This window comes from Emys orbicularis, chromosome 5, assembly GCF_028017835.1.
Source record: "Emys orbicularis isolate rEmyOrb1 chromosome 5, rEmyOrb1.hap1, whole genome shotgun sequence".
Taxonomy (NCBI): Eukaryota; Metazoa; Chordata; order Testudines; family Emydidae; genus Emys; species Emys orbicularis.
This window is the reverse complement of record NC_088687.1, coordinates 41,453,446-41,471,306: the sequence shown is the minus strand read 5'-3', so window position 1 is coordinate 41,471,306 and position 17,861 is coordinate 41,453,446. Positions and strand designations below refer to the sequence as shown.

The window sequence follows — 17,861 nt, the reverse complement described above, 5'->3', positions numbered from 1 at the left end:
ATTAAAATACTGTAATTGATATTTATAAATTTTGCTTATAATCCTCTTGCTTAGTAGATAAGTATGGCGTTTGAGACACATTTATTGAAAGTTTACTGCCTCTGTCAGAAGATACAGAATGGATCTAAGGTCAATGGAGAATAACCATATTCAGTTTGGAAATAAACTATCATGAGAACATAGGACTCAACAAAAATGTGAAAGTAGGGAGAGAAAAATCCCAATAATATAATGCAGTAGGTCTACATATTGTGTCAGAGGGAATCATCATGAGTTAATTAATAAGTGCTCTCTCCATTAATTAGCATGGACAGGTGTCCACACTGCAAGAAATTCCATTAAATAGGCTTAGGTAACAAGCTGTCTGTAGGCAAAAGATGGGAGATGAAAGTAAACTTTCCTCTTACCCACGAAGAAGGTCCCTTCAGCTTAGAAGTCTGAGGAACACTGGCAGGGACAGCTGGAAAGCTTGCATTGCCACTGCTTATGCTATCTCTCCCTTGTAAAATAAAAGGACTTCAGTCTCTTGGGCAGTCAAGCTGGCAGCTTTCATGAACACTAAATTCACTAATAAAGAATATGAATTGCTATGCAAGTGCTGTATCAAAACTGATCAGAGTAAACCGCTTTCTGAGTTCAGGGTAGGATTTTCAAAAGTACTCAGCACTTGTCTATCTGGTTTAATTCTGCTATCAATTACAAAGTTAATTCCATGATAAAGATAGGGGGAGGGGAAACAAGACAAAACCTCATTTGCCCCAAATCAAATAAGTAGCCAGTGAGAGCTGGAATCTGAACTAGATTGAGTTCCGTTTTTCTGTTCAGGGTATGTGTAACTTTCTAAAGTACTATTTCTTGTACACCCTATCTCCAAGAGGTTAATACAATAGCTAGTGGGGGACCTTGATTGGTTTAGTTTGACTACTTATTTTCTTAACATAATTCAAAGGCACATGAAGTGCCAGACAGACATCTTTTTGTATATTTTAAAGGACTCAAAATAGAATCTTTGGCCCAATGCAAATTTAAAATTCACAAGTTTCTTTGTCTTTTTAAAGGCATCTCTATTTCCCTCTGCCTCCAATCTGGTTTGTGGTTACACCTATGTATCTGAGCATATGCTAACCTGATCTGTTCCTTTAACTGCCCTTTATCCCAACATTACTCCCCCAATTGAACTGTTAGAATGCACTATACCCATTACTTACAATTTACACTAATTACACTTGCTTTAAAAAGGAACAAATTTGTTGCAACTTGCAAATACCCATTTTGATCTGGAAGAGTATATAGATTCTGAATAGTTTTACTGAAGTGGAATATTTAGGATTCTATATACAAAGCTTTCAAATGATGCTGATCTGATGCATTTTTGAGGAAATATTTGCCATACAAATATTTTTAAATGTAGTATTTGAACACAGTTTATTCAGTAACCTCTGAACAATACCTCAGCAACTGAAAATTTCAAATATTGTTTGGTTACATCTAATTTGCATTAGGTACTGAGGTATCCTTTGATACATTGTCACTAACTTATTCCTACTGCCAGTGAACACCAGTGTCCATTCTCCCACTGATACACAAAGACAATACAACAAATTTTTGTTGTAGCATAAATGTTAAGGGCAAATATATTCTAGATAATCCACACAATACCTGGCAATTTAAATTAGTCACATCATGTGACAAGGAAACCAGATTGAAAAAGAAGTCATGTATATCCAATAAAGAATTAGAATAATGGCAGAGAAAAGATACTGTAGATTTGGTTTAAGGTTAAAAAAACAGAAACCACACGAATCGAACAGAAGATTAAAAAAGCAGCTAGGTAATTATAAAATCAAGTGTCTCCTTAGCAAGTGGCTTAATGTTCATTGCCACCAGCTGACAGACTGCTTTGTACAAGTACAGAAAATGTAATTGTTTCATGGACATTAGGTTGTGATTTTGGCTGACCTCATACTATTTCCTGTAATATTTATATGCTGAGGCACTTACCACCTTTATGAAAATCCAGACATTTTAATATGTAAAGGAAGTTGATTTCCTTATTGTAAGTATTTCCTCCTAATATTGCTATGTATCTGATGAAAACGAAAAGCTTCTGAGTGACGTGTACAGCTATTTAAGATCGGACTTAGTACTGATTTTATACCCAGCCAGGGCTAGCTCTAGGCACCAGCAAACCAAGCACAGTTCCAGGGGCGACATTCTGGGTGGTTGGGGCAGCATTCCGGGTTGTTGGATTTTTTTGCTTCAGCAGTTGCGCTCTCAGTGGTTGTTGTTTTGTTTTTTTGCGCTTCGGCAGTTGCGCTCTTGGAGATTTTTTTTTTTTTTTTTGCTTGGGGCAGCAAAAAAACTAGAGCCGGCCCTGTACCCAGCAGAAGACCTATAGTTCTAGAGAAAAATTTCCTGAATAGAACCCAAGGAATTTAAAAAGATTTAACAAAAAAAGTTATACATTCTCATCCTCATAATAGAAAGACATTTATAATGGCTGTCAATTGTTGGTAAGCAGTAAAAATGGAGATTTCAATTTAACCAGTGTTAGAGAAAGTTTTGAAAGGAAGACAAAGGAGATGGAACTCTGGGACTATTTCTAAAAAGGGTATATAGGCTAGGCTTGGAAGGACTAGATTTTTATCAGTAAATGTTGATTTCACCTTTGTGACCCAGGGACCTCATGGTGCCAACTGGCAGGGAGCACAGGAGTGCATAAGGGCTACAGGGATCCCCTGGCTCTGGTATTTACTTTACTAGTTCACCAAAGTATATCATGTAAAGTTTCTAATGAAAGCTAGTGTCATAAGAGTCCTCAATGATTATGAAATGCATACATGGATAGTATGTAAGGAGTTATGCATATATTATACTGAAAATTATGTTCTTAGGTTCTCTGATTTGGGGCTGGTCACCAGTAAAGGTGAGAGACGGGTTTACGTTTATCCATCTCTCTACACATAAATTGAGTAATGTAAGGTTCACAGTGGACAACCCATTTACAGTCCAAGCAGAATGCTAATCAAGTGATTGCAAAGTTTCCAGAGGAGAAAAAAGTACATGCAATGAAGGTTATCCTGTCTGCAAGTGCAGACAATGAACTATAACTTTAGGGACAGAAAAAAAAAAAGCTTCTGCATCTTTCCACTGAGAAAGCACGACAATGGCTGTAATACTGTGGAAAGATTTTAGGTGAGCTTTTGCTCTGTCTTATGACAATATCTTTTTAGTTAAGTTTAGCCTCTACTATGCATATTATGATTTTATTTTATATCTAGCCCTTGGCTTTTAATATTTCTGCATGCTATCATTTGACTCTGCTCTTGCTTTCTCTACAAACAAACCTAAGTGCTGTGTGTTAAGTGAAGCTGTCGTCTATGGTATAACTGGTAAGCTGTGATGTACTGTTCCTTTCGATCTGGGAATTCTGTGAGTGTCCAGTGGATCAGGGGCTGGGCACTCCAGGCAGACACTTGGAGGACTTGGGGGTTGGACTGTGCCTATCATTAACCTGTAAAGAAAGACCAAGGCCTGGAAGGCAGTTCTTGTATTGCCAGAGGATGGCAGCGCTGGGAAACTGATCCACAGCAGGCACAGACAAGGCGTCTTCTTGCTAAGGGCGGGCAGTAGCAGCAAGGTTCCTCACAACCCTGGGTAACCCCAGGAAGCATACCACCCCCTCCCCCACACACAAATATTTCCATCAATAATAACTGAAATTTACAGATAGAGAAAGATGTTGCTTGAGAACTTATTAAAGTTTGAATATTTTGACACGTGATGTTGACAATTTGTTTTAACAGCTATGAAGCTTTATCTCATTGGATAATTACTGTTCAACCTCCACACTGTCTCCCTCCCACCACATGATTTCCCACAACTATGAATATTTATATGTATAAAAAGTGAAAAGCTCAAAATTTAAAAAAAATTGAATTCTGTCATGCCTATGTATAGCATACACAAGGAAGGATAAGTTGTTTGTGTGACCTAGTGACTAGAGCACTGGACTGAGACTCAGGAGACCTGGGATCTATTTCCAGCTCTGCCACTGGTCTGCAGGGTGACCTTCTGCAAGTCACTTCCACTCTCCGTACCTCAGTTTCCCCATCTATAAAGTGCTTGGAGATCTACCAATGGAAAGCACTGTATGAGAGCTAAGTAAACTGTAGAAACAAATGCAGTCTAATCCAGCATGCTGAAAGGCATGGGTAACCAAAAAATTGCACTAGTGCACTGCAATCTGAATTATGTAACAGTCAACTCAGCTTTACAATGAAACATTATTTAAGTGATAATTCAAGGGTTCAACAAATACCAGTTAATTAACAGAGAAGATCTTCTAATACGTGGGTACGTGATGAGCCTCATGACCAGATTGGGATGATAGGGTCTCCCAAGCTTTTCTCTGTTGCAGCAAAAACTACTGTTCCAACATACTTGAGCGGTTGGTTGGTTGTTTTTAAAATCACTTGGTGCGGTTTCTTAACAAATGAGGCTGCCTAATAAAGGAGCTCTCTCATACAAATTTATTAAAAATTATACGTGTTCCTAGAACATGTAACATGGTTACCGAAATACCAAACAGCATCAGTTTAGCCAGGGTTACCAAGTTGTGATGTGAAGAACTCAAATTATTAAGATTAGTCAGAACACTGAGTAATGGTGAACAGTATTTGAAGAATGAGTCAAAATATTGGTATTCATTGTGGAGAAAAGAGAGCCAGCTTGCCACCAGGAAGACAGGGGAAGGCTATAAACACATAGGATATGTACAGAATGGAAGCAAGGCATCTCTCCATGGGAAAATGGTGGCCCAGTGGGACCTATTCCCAGTACTATATAGATTCTGTTCAGATTCACCCAAATACAAATTAACTTCACATGTGCACTTGCCCATTTTGCCAATGCAAATCTAAGACTTGGTAATCTAGTACTAAGCAGCAACGGTTGGCATAGTAAGAGAAGGAGAAGTTCACTTTTACTGGGTTGTCAACTCTGCAAAATTTGAACTACCAGTAACTATGCAAAGTCTATCTGGAACCTTTCAACTTTTTACACAGTATTAAAATTTAGTAATTGTTAAAATGGCAATTTTGGACAACAGCACATCTAGAGATTCTTTAGAAAACTTTATAGTAGATATGCAAGTTAAAATTCTCACCATCAAAATAGTTTCTGTTCTGCTGGGAGGTAGACTGCAACACACTTTCAGCATATTTGATCGACAGATTCTGGTCACTGAAAAATAAAACAGACCTTGTAGTTTAAAATTTAAATATTAGTGCATGATTACAGTTGCCCGTATATGTAAGTGTACACACAAAGAATTAAATGTTTTATAGTATAACACATTCATTTGGCTTTACAAACACTAATTTAGGACCTAATCCTCTCTCTCCTTACAAAATTTACAAGTCTTTCTGTTTAAGCCATATACTCTACAGGTGAACAGAATATATATAGTTGGTTCTCAAAGTTATCAGTGATTGAAAAATGATGTGCTAGATGTGAAAGGTGATTGACAACTTACATTATTTGGGGGGGAAAATTGCTTAAAATTTGTCCTTAATCAAGGCCAGGGAGAAAGCAGGATATAGTTTTGAAAATTTCCCCTTAAATGATAAATATTCTAAAGCATAAATGGGAGTTAGGTGCCCAACTCCCATTTTGCCTTTAAAAAAATCTTCCTCTCAGGTTACCAGAGTGAGAAAAAGCACACTTTTTAAAGAAAGGATAAGCTCTCAACTCCAAATATTTCCAAATGGGCACATGCAAAAAATGTGCTCTTAAATATTTAACTTTTCAATTCCTCCTCTCCGGAAATTTTTTTTTAAATATTATATACAAACATACATAGACAAGCACACAGACACACAAAATTTTATGTTGTTGCCATTTTCTTCAAAGTTTAATTTTACCGTGCAGTTAGAACCTTCCTTATGCACTAAAAACTTAAGTTTAATAGCTTCAAGGCAGAAAAACATTATCATGTCAAAGTTAGATTGTCCGAAACAGGCAAATTGGTCAAATATAATCAAATGTGGTGTTACAGAGCCAGAATTACATTCCCATCCCCTGCCCCTGTATAAGCCTTAATGGGAAAATAGCACTTCATTTTGATTTGAGCATCCTGAAAGATTCAATAATAATACATACTACTGATTCAGCTTCAAAGATGTATCTTGTAGAAGTATGTGAACATCCAGCTACAAAGAGTAGAAGAGTTACTCTTCCTCCCTCTCCCCCACGTTTGTCAATTGCTCAGACTGATCATCTAAAACTCTTTTCAGCGCTGTACCACCTATAGAAGGAAAAAACAGCTCTGCCCCAAAGGACTTTTAACCAATATAAGGGAAAATAATGGATCAGACAGAATCTGTGGACCAAATAACATCAAACCTCAAAGCAATTAAACTGAAAGTTTGCTTAATTTTTGTTTAAATAATATTACCACCTATTGTAATGTTCTTCTTTGGAAATCTTTAAAGAAAAAGTCTGTTTTGAAGAGAGATCTCAGTGAAGAGAAGAATGTTGGGCAATGGGCTGTTTTATTATGCGCTTTTCAGATTTACATTATTAGATCTGTGCTTATGCTGTGGTAAACAATGGATAGATTTACCATAACAGTTGTCACACAAAAACTTTGGTTAAACTCATCCTCAAACTACTACTTCTGGCAGAGATTTTCAACCAGGGTATTTGGCTTTGGAATTTGCTTCATTCCTTATTTCAGAATATGGAAATTTTCAGGTCATGCTATAAGACCCCTCTGTTTACCTTTTGGGGAAGGTGGAGGTTGATTGTGTGGAGTGAACAATTAATGCAGGGTTTCTCAAACGGGGTCGCCACTTGTGTAGGGAAAGCAGCGGCCAGTAAGTCCCTCGGCCCGCGTCGCTTCCAGCAGCTCCCATTGATCTGGAGCAGTGATCCGCGGCCAGTGGGAGCCACGATCGGACGGACCTGTGGACGGGGCAGGTAAACAAACCGGCCTGGCCCGCCAGGGGCTTTACCTACACAAGCAGTGACCCCTGTTTGAGAAACCCTGAATTAATGGGACCATAATCTGGGAAAATATTGCACGTCATTTTCCTTGAATGAAATATGGGCCCAAGTGAATGTTCCATGTCACTTTTATAGAAAACTATTCCAGAAAAACCATTAAAATAATTATGGCTTAATTTTTGTCACTCTTAACCCAGGAGAAATGGATTTTAGGATTTTTCATTCAAAACAGTTATATTTTGACAGATATTTACACCATCACATCCAACTAGATGCAAACAACTGAAAATACATCAAAGTGTTACAAGTTTAAACCCTAAAATGTTTGGGGGTTAAAACACGGCAGAGCCTTGTGCTGACCACGACCAGCTAAAATATTTTTTAAAAGCATAAGACCTGTTTACACTAGGCATAACACATTTTAACACAACCTATTTTCCTAGTCTAGACATGCATTTACTCATTAACATCTTGTTTGTATCAATATTAAAACTGAGATCTTCCCTCAATGAGTTGTGATTGTCACATAGGCCCATTCATTTGTACCTAGTTGTGAAGCTTTTAAAAAAAGTCTATCACAAAATTCAGCTAGGAAGTTATAACAGCAGGCTTGAATAGGGTGACCAGACAGCAAGTGTGAAAAATCAGGACGGGGGCTAGGGGTAATAGGAGCCCATATAAGAAAAAGACCCAAAAATCGGGACTGTCCCTATAAAATCGGGACATCTGGTCACCCTAGGCTTGAAAGGAAAAGTCAACAGATTTGGTACGGCAAGGGGATTGAGTCCCTAAGCTCTCTTCCTAATACCTTTGGTAGGAACCATGACTACTCTCTACCTTTCTTGTCTTGAGAAGGCAGGGAAAAAGAGGTACACATCACTAAAAGTATAGGAGAGATAACTTGGCAGGAGAAGAAAACAAGGAATAGTATTTGAGGGAAGTGAGGAAAAAAATGAAGGGTACATCTAACACTGAAATAAAAGACTCATGGCACAGCTGTGTCTGGCCTCAGTCAGCTGACTCTGGCTTGCAGGGCTTGGGCTGCGGGGGTAAAAATTGCTGTATAGGTATTGGGGTCAGGCTGGAGCTTGATCTCTGGGATCCCGTGAGGGAGGAGGGTGCCAGAGATCAGGCCTGAACGTCTACACAGGAATTTTACAGCCCCACAGACTGAGCCTCGCAAGCCAGAGTCAGTTGACCTGGGGGCCAACTGCAGCTGTTTAACTGCTGTGTAGATGTACCCTAAGAGCCTACTGGAATACACATACATTGTGTATCTTTCAAGTTTTTTCTCCCTCTACATCCTGAAAGCAGTCTCAAGAAATTCCCTTTGATAGCTTGTTAAAATGACGGGTCTGGAAAGTCTGCATCACTGGGAGTGGCAAAATGGGATGAACGAACACAAGCTTACAGACGTACAATACACCTCAGAAGGAGTTGTGTTAAACAAGAAATCACTGATAATGGACTAGTGAAAAGCAGTTTAATGATTTAGGCTCCATCTTCACTGCATTTCCGTCAGTAAAAGTTTTGTCAGTCAGGAGTGTGAAAAAACATCTCTGACTGACAAAAGTTTTACCAATAAAAAGCGCCGTTGTGGGCAGTGCTTTGTCAGCGGGAGACTCTTTCTCACTGACAAAGCTACTGCCCCTGGTTGGGGGTGGTTTTATTTTGTCAGCAGGAGAGCTCTCTCCTGCCAACGAAGAGTGGCTATACAGTGTATCTTACAGGGGCACTGCTGTAGCAGCACAGCTGTGCCACTGAAAGGTGTGCAGTGTAGACACAGCCTTAGAAAAGTACATATAAAAAATATGGTATAAGCAACTTGTCACTGAAATTCAGTTATTTATCTGCAGTATTTCTACTACCAAAAATATTCATTGGCTTGGAAGGCAAGGACCATTTTAAGTGGCAGAGCTTGGTGCAATATATTAGCTTTTTAAAAAAAAAAAAAAAAAAAAAACATGGTTCAAAGGAAGAGAAAATTTAGATTCCCAGCAGGTAAAACACACTGCTTAAGGTCTTCAGTGTTAGAGAGCCATGAAAACAAGCTGTTGAAGGTTTATATTATCTTATGTTCATTGTTTCTGTATATTACAGTTTGCAAAAAGTTTAATAATGCTTAGGATTTGTTAAACTGGTGTGTTAATTGTACCAACGTGTGCATTTACGTTATAAGCTCTTTGAGGCACAGATTTGGCGCACTTTACCCACTGAACTTCAAGATGTACATCTAAAATTCTATATAAATTAAATGTTTCATTCTAGATTACATGCAACATTGCTTTCACACCATTCTCACAGGATTTGTCCATCAGCCTTCCCATAAATTCTACTCACTAAGGGACCAATTCTGCAGCCCTTACATGTACAAGTCTCATAAGCGTTAATGAGAGTTTTGAATGGTGAAAGTGTTGGGCCACGGTGATTATACAGAATTCATAATTAGTCTAATAGTTTATTTGACTTTGCATTTGTTTCCTACACAACCCCTCCCACTCTCTATGACCCAATTTCAACCTTTCCTAGTTTTCTACAACTGTTGCCTACAATAAAAGATGGAATGTTTCAGACAGTTAACTTTACCCACAATCCAGAAGACAACACATGGCACTAAAACAATTTGCACTTCATTAAGACTCTTATTTAGAGTATTTGTTAGCATTACCTGCAGGAAACAGTTTCTTTAATACCCTTGATGTCCAGTGGGCTAGTTCCTTCAACAATAGGCGAATCCAGATTGGCAGATTCATTGCTGATATGATCACTACTTTCGTACCCAGACTCAGTCCTTTGCATCTGCCAACTGTCAGCATGGACTTTTCTCTCTGTAAATCCTTTAATTTTCTCAGTATTTCCTTTTCCTTCTGAATCCAAGGAACTCCGACTTCCTGTCTCCTGTTTTGTTTCATCTTCATAAATAGTCATTAACCCTTTCTGGGTTTGGTTCTCTTTTGGCCAATTGTTAAAGCTCTGCTCCTTTTCATGTTTAGGTTTACTGCTTGGATTTGCCTTATGTTGTGGGCTATGCTGCTTCTTCTCAGTCTCATTGAAAATGCTGTCCACATTTAGTGTCTCTCGCATAGGCTTCCAACCTCTGTTTCTGCTTCTGCTGATACTTCCTTTGTCCCTAGAGTCTTGGCTGCTGTCTGTATCATAGCCAGTGGCACTGTCAGCCCTAACCCTGCTCATCATTTTTTCCCCAGCAGGAAAAACTTCTCTTTTATTTGACCCTAAGACCTGTGCAGCAGGCCTGGTTTGGTTTGGTACTCTTTCATGTTTGTAAGGTCCTCTTCCCTGGCTACCATATAGGCGCTGATCAGTGTAGTGTCTAAATCCATTTCTAGCAGGAGGTGATCCTGACTTAAAATGAGAGCGGTCTTCCCCTATTAGATCTTGTAAAATGAAAGAAAAGAAAACAAAAAAGAAGCTCTATTGAAGTTCTCCTTCAAGTACATACTTTTAATAAAAATCTTCCCTGACATTGTTGTGCGTAAGACAGCTAGTTATTCCTGCTATGCCATAACAATTTAAAGGAAAAAACAAAAAGACTCAAATGGCACAAATTTTAAAAATGTCTGTCAAAGTGGAGACTTTAATCTTGGGATTTTTTTTCTTTATCTAAAGTAGCAAATTTAGCACATAACATTTTTAATCTAGACAAATTGATATTTTAGCCATTTGTTTCTAAAGTTTGATTTTTAAATGTACCTCTTTGTCTCCCAGAGTCTCTTCTTGATCCTCTATCTGCATCTTTTCTTAGGTAGGATGAAAAGTTTCTCATATCAACTGCCTTCTGGGCACACTCTTTGGAGATGTCCTTTAATTTGTCCTTCTGATCACTGTGCCCTAACTTAACTGCAAAAATATTCATTATTGTATCTTATCTAAATAGCCATGGCAAAAAGCATGTACAATTACACTTACTATACCTTCACTTTCTAGTGAAGGCTACACCACCACCACCTTCTATCTACCTCAAATTTTAAAAATCCAAAACAGTCTGCACACAGCAAAATCCATTAAGGTTAATTAACAATAATATATAATACTTACCTTAAAGGGATCCTTACAAATGTAAAGTTATAAATTTGACAAAATACGTACACTGACTGTGCTTCATGTAAGCAAGGTTTGAACATACTACATTTTTTCCCTCTGGATCTAAAACTATTTGATCTGAATGAAAATTAACCTTTAGGGCTCCTACTAAAACGAAGCAGAGAGTTAATACTAATTACTTCATCAAAAGCAAGGCTTTGTTTTTGAGAATATAGTGGAGTTTCAAGTAAAGAATCTGTAATCTGTTTTATTTAAATTGATGTTCCCAGTCAGTGAGCAGTGTTCATTTTTGGGTCACCATCGGTCCCAAGTGAGTTAATAGCAAGTTGAACGTTTTTAAAACTTACAGTGAAAGAAAAAAGTACTTTAGCCATCAAGTCTGGCTTCAAGTTGTAAGAAGAAAATAATTTTAGCTAACATCTAGACATTGGGAGACAGGAGGGGGTAATTAACAGAGAAAATAAATAAATCTCTTAATTAAGCAGAACCAGTTTCTCTTGGCTAGGTCCTTCATTCTTTCTCTCTTACTGGTCTAAGGTGTAAACCACATTGGCAACCCAATGAGGGGGAGGGGATGGAAGGGAGGGCAAGCTGTGCCTGAAAATCTGATTTATACATAAAAATGGACTGATGTTTTAACAAATATAGTAGAAACCTACCATAAAAAGGAAGTGACTATTGCTACTTATGCTTTCCAAACATAGGACAAGGAAAGATCAATTAAAAAGCAAAGAATTACAGTCAATAACTACAGCCCAACATATTACAATAGTGGATTTTTATTGGGGCTTGAGGGCAGTGGAGAACTTAGTCATATAGTGACTAAGTTCAAATTAGTTTTTCACATGTCATTTAATCATTCTTCATGGTAGATGGACTGAAAGTTCAGTACCAATGATGGAACTATTTCAGAACAAGCTTTGCAGCTAAAGAAAATGTATCCAAAATAACACTGCTGTGAAAAAAGTTAAGAAATTACATATTTAAGAAGGTACTTACCTGGCACTCTACCACCACTTGCTTGAATATGGCTTCTACTGAAGGCTGAATTGTCTGTCTCAAATTTTTTAATGCTCTTCTGACTAGCACATTCTCCAAATCCATTCTCTTTTGTGAGATCTGACTTTGGAACGGATGACTTCTCAAATCCTATAACATTACACATCATTAATCTTCAGAAATGAAACTCTTGCTCATTTACATCTTCACATTTATTTTTAATTTCAAGAATTAGAAAGTATAGTTTTGGATTACTTTAAGTTTTACTTAATAGTTCACTTAATAGTTTGTGGCATACAAGAAGATTTTTGTAATATGTTACATATTATGCAATTTGCCAATATAAATACGGTGATGGCATTCACTTCTGATTTTCTTCCTTGAGACGGTCACCATCAGGCAACAGTTCACTAAGTGAATGGGAACAGGCCAAATCCAATTTTCCTTTCATCATCACTTTCAAATTTTATAACACAGATAGGACCACTAGAAAACAATAGCCAAACATTGCAGAGTCAAAGGGCTAGATTCTGACCAGGCACCGAGACTACACTGCCCTTTCATAATGAATCCCTAAATAATATGTTTCCTGCAACCTCAAAGCTTCAAGGTTCTGAACCGTCATCACTTGCTCACAGTTTTTCCTCAAAACATTTTTCCAGTTTTATACTATTTTGGGGGTATCCAAAAAATACATATATACCATCACCAATCTACTCTCATGCAGACAAAACATGCCATGACTACATATTAAATAGTATTTAACAATTAAATATTAGTTATACTATTTAGTCACAAACAAAACACCACACAATAGAAAAATCAAAGTTCTCTCTTTCTTGGCTAAATGAGATCACTTAGGTCAACATAAAACCATTAAAACAACCATACTGGGTCAGACCAATGGTCCATCTAGCCGAGTATCCTGTCTTCCAACAGTGGCCAATGCCAGGTGCTTCAGAGGGAATGAACAGAAATGATCCATCCCCTGTTGCCCATTCCCAGCTTCTGGCAAACAGAGGCTAAGGACACTTCAGAGCACGGTTTTACATCCCTGCCCATCCTGGCTAATAGCCATTGATAGACCTATCCTCCATGAGCTTATCTGGTTCTTTTTTGAACCCTAATACAATCTTGGCCTTCGCAACATCCTCTGGCAAAGAGTTCCGCAGGTTGACGGTACCAAATTAGAGAAGTAAGATTTACCATATTCTTCCAATGTGTAATTTTAGTGTTTTAGCCATTTGTGTTTTTACAGTTAAAGAATGTTTCTAGTTAGGAATCCTTTAACTGTCTCAATCCACATTTTAACATTTGAAACAAAACATTATTTTTGATAGTTCTAATGTTAAGTATACACACACCAAATGCGATCAGGACATTTAGATAATTATTGATAAAGGCACTTAAGATCAGGACAGCTAATCAATTACCCCCAGATAGTGGTCATATTCTATAAAAAATGGTATTAGTCAAAACTTTATTACCCAAGTCATCTCCTGCAGCTGCTTTGTAATGAGACCAGTGAATTATATGCTTTGGGGCATCTTCTGTCGATACAGGTGTACCATCTGGGTTAGCATAAAATAGCAGCAATGGCTGAAAGTGACATCGAATGCACTTGGAGACCACATCTTTCCATTTTGTTCCAACCTAATAAGAAAATGCTCATATTTTTGCAAATATAAAACTAACTAGTACTTAAATCCAATTATAAGCATACCTTAATAAACCAAAAGACATTTTACATGAATTGAATGTCTGATCCTAAAAACACAGCACAACTGCAGCTGTACTACTCATTTTAAATTTATGGAAGTTAGAGCAGAAAAACGAACATTTGCATACGAGTTAGCAAACTAAACATCAACACACTACAAATACAGCCATCAACAGATTACTTATTAAACCTATATTTTTAAGAAAAATCACACTAACATCTATCCAATTGTTGCACATTTAAGAACAGTGAAGTTGTGCATTCATTTTTTTTTTTTTTTTTAATACTTAAAACTGACTTGTCAGACTACTTTTCATGAAAATGAGGAAATTTGATTGTGTTTTAAGTCTGGTGTCAAAAGAATAAGTTATGTTCTAATGCAGAAAAAATTATATTTGGGGCACAATGTACCATTAAAAAAAAATAAAGGTCATTAAATCTAGCATCAATAATGCAAAGCCTACCTCTTTCACATTAGCATCATCAAACAGCACCCACTTGCAACTCTTGGTATGAAAGGCAAAGGCACAGTAATGTCGACTCGTGTAGCAAATCATCCCCACAAGAAAAAGTTCACTGTTCTTGGCCTGTTCATCTGTAACCCTATAGAACAGCTGCAAAAATGATTATGTATAGATTAAAGAAAAAGTACGTCTGAGGTTGTAAAGTTAGATTAAGTCCAGGTTGCATGCATGTCTCCTTGTGTGTCTATCTGCATTATAACAGGAGTTACATGAGCATGTAATTTCTAAAGTATCCCTGCCTCATTCTGTGTACAAGATGACTAATGCTCAGAGAACTAATCCATTGTGTGATGAGGGACACTTATGTTTGTAGGACTTTTGCTTCATTTATTGCAGAAGTTTGAAAGTATACAGTGAATGAGGTGAGGACTGCAGGAAAAGAAAGGATGGTCTCATGGTTAAGGCAGTTGAATGTCACCCTGGAGAACTGATACTTTGGAGTCACTTAAACCAAGCTTTTCACAAGTGGCCATTCACTCTGTGTTCATGTTCTGGGTACTCAATGTCAATTAGACCTGTGCCTTGAACACATAAAATGCCATGAAGTCTGAAAATCAGGTCCTAGCCATCTCAAGTTAGCAGACACTTGACAATTTTGCCATTACTCTCGATGCTTCAGTTCCCCAACCGTAAAATGGGGTTACCACCACTTTACCCCACAGATGTGTCGTGAAGATTATTATAATAGTTCACACAAAATATACTCCCTGATCTATTTTTTTAAATGTTAATTGTAATTCCAAAGTTAGTTACCATATATACTCGTTCATAAGCTGAATTTTTTTAGTAAAAAAGGGAGCACCAGAGAAGGGGGTCGGCTTATGAACGGGTATAGAGAGGGAGAGGTCGGACACAGCCCCTCCCCGCAACAGAGGGAGCAAGGAGAGGCAGCACGGCCAGCAGAGACAGAAGGGAAGAGGCGGGGCCAGAGTCTCTCCACTTCTGGCTACACTGCTTTCCCCCCAGCCTCCGAAGCAGCTGCAGCTCTGGGGCTGGCAGGCTGCAGCCCTGCCCGCCGGAACAGGCTGCGGCCCTGCCGCCCGGCCTGCCGGAGCAGCTCCAACCAGGTCAGAGACATCCTCCCCTGGCCCTCCCCAGATAAGGTGGGAAGGGATGGGATGGGGAGAGTGTGGGAGTACCGGGCTAGGGGTTGTCATGTGGGTGGTGGTCACAGGGGTTACTCCCCTGACTCCCAGCTTCTCTCTCTCTCCCCCCCCCACCCCCCCCACACACACACAGACACACACACACAAAAATTTCCCCACCAGTTGCTGTCCCGGCCCGTCAGGGTAAGCAGCTGGCACGCCGGGACACTTTGTTTACTTAGGTTTACCTCCGTGCCTGCGGACGCTCAAGGTAAACAAACCATCTCTGCCCACCAGCGGCTTATCCTGATGGCCCAGGAGCCAAAGTTTGCTGACCCCTGAATTATAGGGTCGGCTTATGACCAGGTTATAAAAATTTTCCATTTTTACTCATCCATCTTGGGGGGGGGGGGGGTCGGCTTATAAATGAACCAGCTTATGATCGAATATATACGGTATATATAAACTTATTTTAAGAAGAAAAAAAAGATATGAGGAAAGGCATGAGCATGATGCATCAGCAGTTGGGACTGAAATTTTAAAAACAAGATAGATTAGTTTTAATTCAGATACCCCAGGAAGATAAAGTTGTGTTGCCAGATTCCGCATGACATCTTCGGTCAGGTCAGAATGTTCCGAATCCCAGACTAAACCGATTGTCACAATCTCAGGGCAGTTCATGAGAACACGACGGATTTTTATTTTTTGACCACAGTTACTCTAGAAGAAAAAAGTGAGACACAAAAGATTGAACAAGCCAACAACTAGGAAAATGAGAACGTTATTGGATGACCAGAGTAAAAATAAAGACGTTCCACACTTCTTTCCTAGCCTCAAAATTTAAATTTATGACCTCTAAATTGTCAGTAGAAACCATGAAGATATGTATGTAATCTCATACTGTTATAAAACACTGGACACACATCCTGATCATGTCATCTTCAAAGTCAGCTAAGCTTCATTCCCCCAGCCACTTATGGCAAACTTACGAGATGGAGGACACAGACTTTATTATTATTTTCTTCTCTTTGATCACTGTTTAGTATTTTTCGGGAATATTGCTCTGTGGCCCTGAAACAAACAGTACTAGGACACAAAGCCAGACAATTATGAGAGAGAGACAGAGTGAAAGAAAGGCAGATACAAGCAAGAAAGAAGAGACTTGAGATGAACTAGATGGAAAACAGTCTTTTATCAAGCCATATCACTACCAAAAACCAGACTAAAGAAAACTGCATTTAGTCAGCATTTATCATTCAGGTTCATCAAATCCAACCAAGTAAGTGGTTTGTTAGTAAGTGAAGAGTTTCAACTAACAAAACATGGACTTAAGTACCTCATTTTCACAATGGCCATTTGTGTGCCCACAACTTTATGTGCAAACCCTCACACACAGATGATAGCTGCATGTGTAGGTAAGTGCTGACAAACTGTCACTCAAGGAGTAGATGCAAGTGTTTGCATGTTCAAAGTTGAGCTGCACTCAAATGCAGTCCAAAATATTACTGAATCAGAATCCTAGGAAATTATTTCCTATGTCTAAACCACAGAAATGTAAGAATTGTTTATTCTGTCTACTTACAGGGCACTTCCTGAAGTCATCAGTAGTATTTGCTGCCTGTAGCAATTCTGCAAACATTTCTGGCTTGAGACGCTCATGCCTTTCCATCATTCTGTCAACTTCATTGCTGTAAACATGAAATAGAAACACATTTCACTAGAAATCATCCACTTTAATAGTAAACAGATTTAAGCTACCTCAAAAATAGCCTCAAAAGTAATGCCTCAAAAATTTAGTGTGGCAATGTATACCTAAGAATTAATACAAGATTGCCCTCCTTTCTTAATGATATTGGCTAATATTTTTTCTTTAGTGAATTTAGTTCTCCTGAAATTGTCGATTATCAGCCCTGAAGCCCTCTATCCAGATCAGGAGGATTATAATGTGGACTGCAGACAAGCAAGTTTCCCTGCAATTGCACTGCAATGTGTCTCAAACCTGACCTGATTATGTTTCAAGTGAGAGGGTAGTCCACTAGGAACTATACTAAGATTAACTAATTTTATGGCAAAGAGTCTGCTGAACAGCAGAATTTTTGTATGGAATAAGTTAATTTCAGTAAGAGGTTAAAATTATCAGCCTGAAAAAGTTTACAATTGATGGAAGCAAAAGATGACTCATTAGAGGTTAATTCTAATGTATAGTAATAGTAATTGTTTTCAACCATAAGAACGGCCCTACTGGGTCAGACCAAATGTCCATCTAGCCCAGTATCCTGTCTTCCGACAGTGGCCAATGCCAGGTGCTTCAGAGAGAATGAATAGAACAGGTAATCATCAAGTGATCCATCCCCTATCGCCCATTCCCAGCTTCTGGCAAACAGAGGCTAGGGACACCATCTCTGCCCATCCCGGCTAATAAGCCATTGGTGGACCTATCCTCCATAAATTTATCTAGTTCTT

General features: G+C 38.5%; 1 protein-coding gene across 1 annotated transcript in view; it reads right to left on the bottom strand.

Moving 5' to 3' along the window:
• The window catches only part of USP53 (ubiquitin specific peptidase 53), a 43,114-nt gene that overhangs the window by 10,603 nt on the left and 14,650 nt on the right, over window positions 1-17,861 (bottom strand). Inside the window, exons 6-13 of the mRNA XM_065405345.1 lie at window positions 16,981-17,086; window positions 15,972-16,118; window positions 14,254-14,403; window positions 13,557-13,722; window positions 12,070-12,219; window positions 10,720-10,866; window positions 9,677-10,403; window positions 5,168-5,244 (exon numbers count right to left, since the gene is read on the bottom strand). Coding sequence (XP_065261417.1) covers window positions 5,168-5,244; window positions 9,677-10,403; window positions 10,720-10,866; window positions 12,070-12,219; window positions 13,557-13,722; window positions 14,254-14,403; window positions 15,972-16,118; window positions 16,981-17,086 — 1,670 coding nt within the window. The remainder of the gene's footprint in view (window positions 1-5,167; window positions 5,245-9,676; window positions 10,404-10,719; window positions 10,867-12,069; window positions 12,220-13,556; window positions 13,723-14,253; window positions 14,404-15,971; window positions 16,119-16,980; window positions 17,087-17,861) is intronic.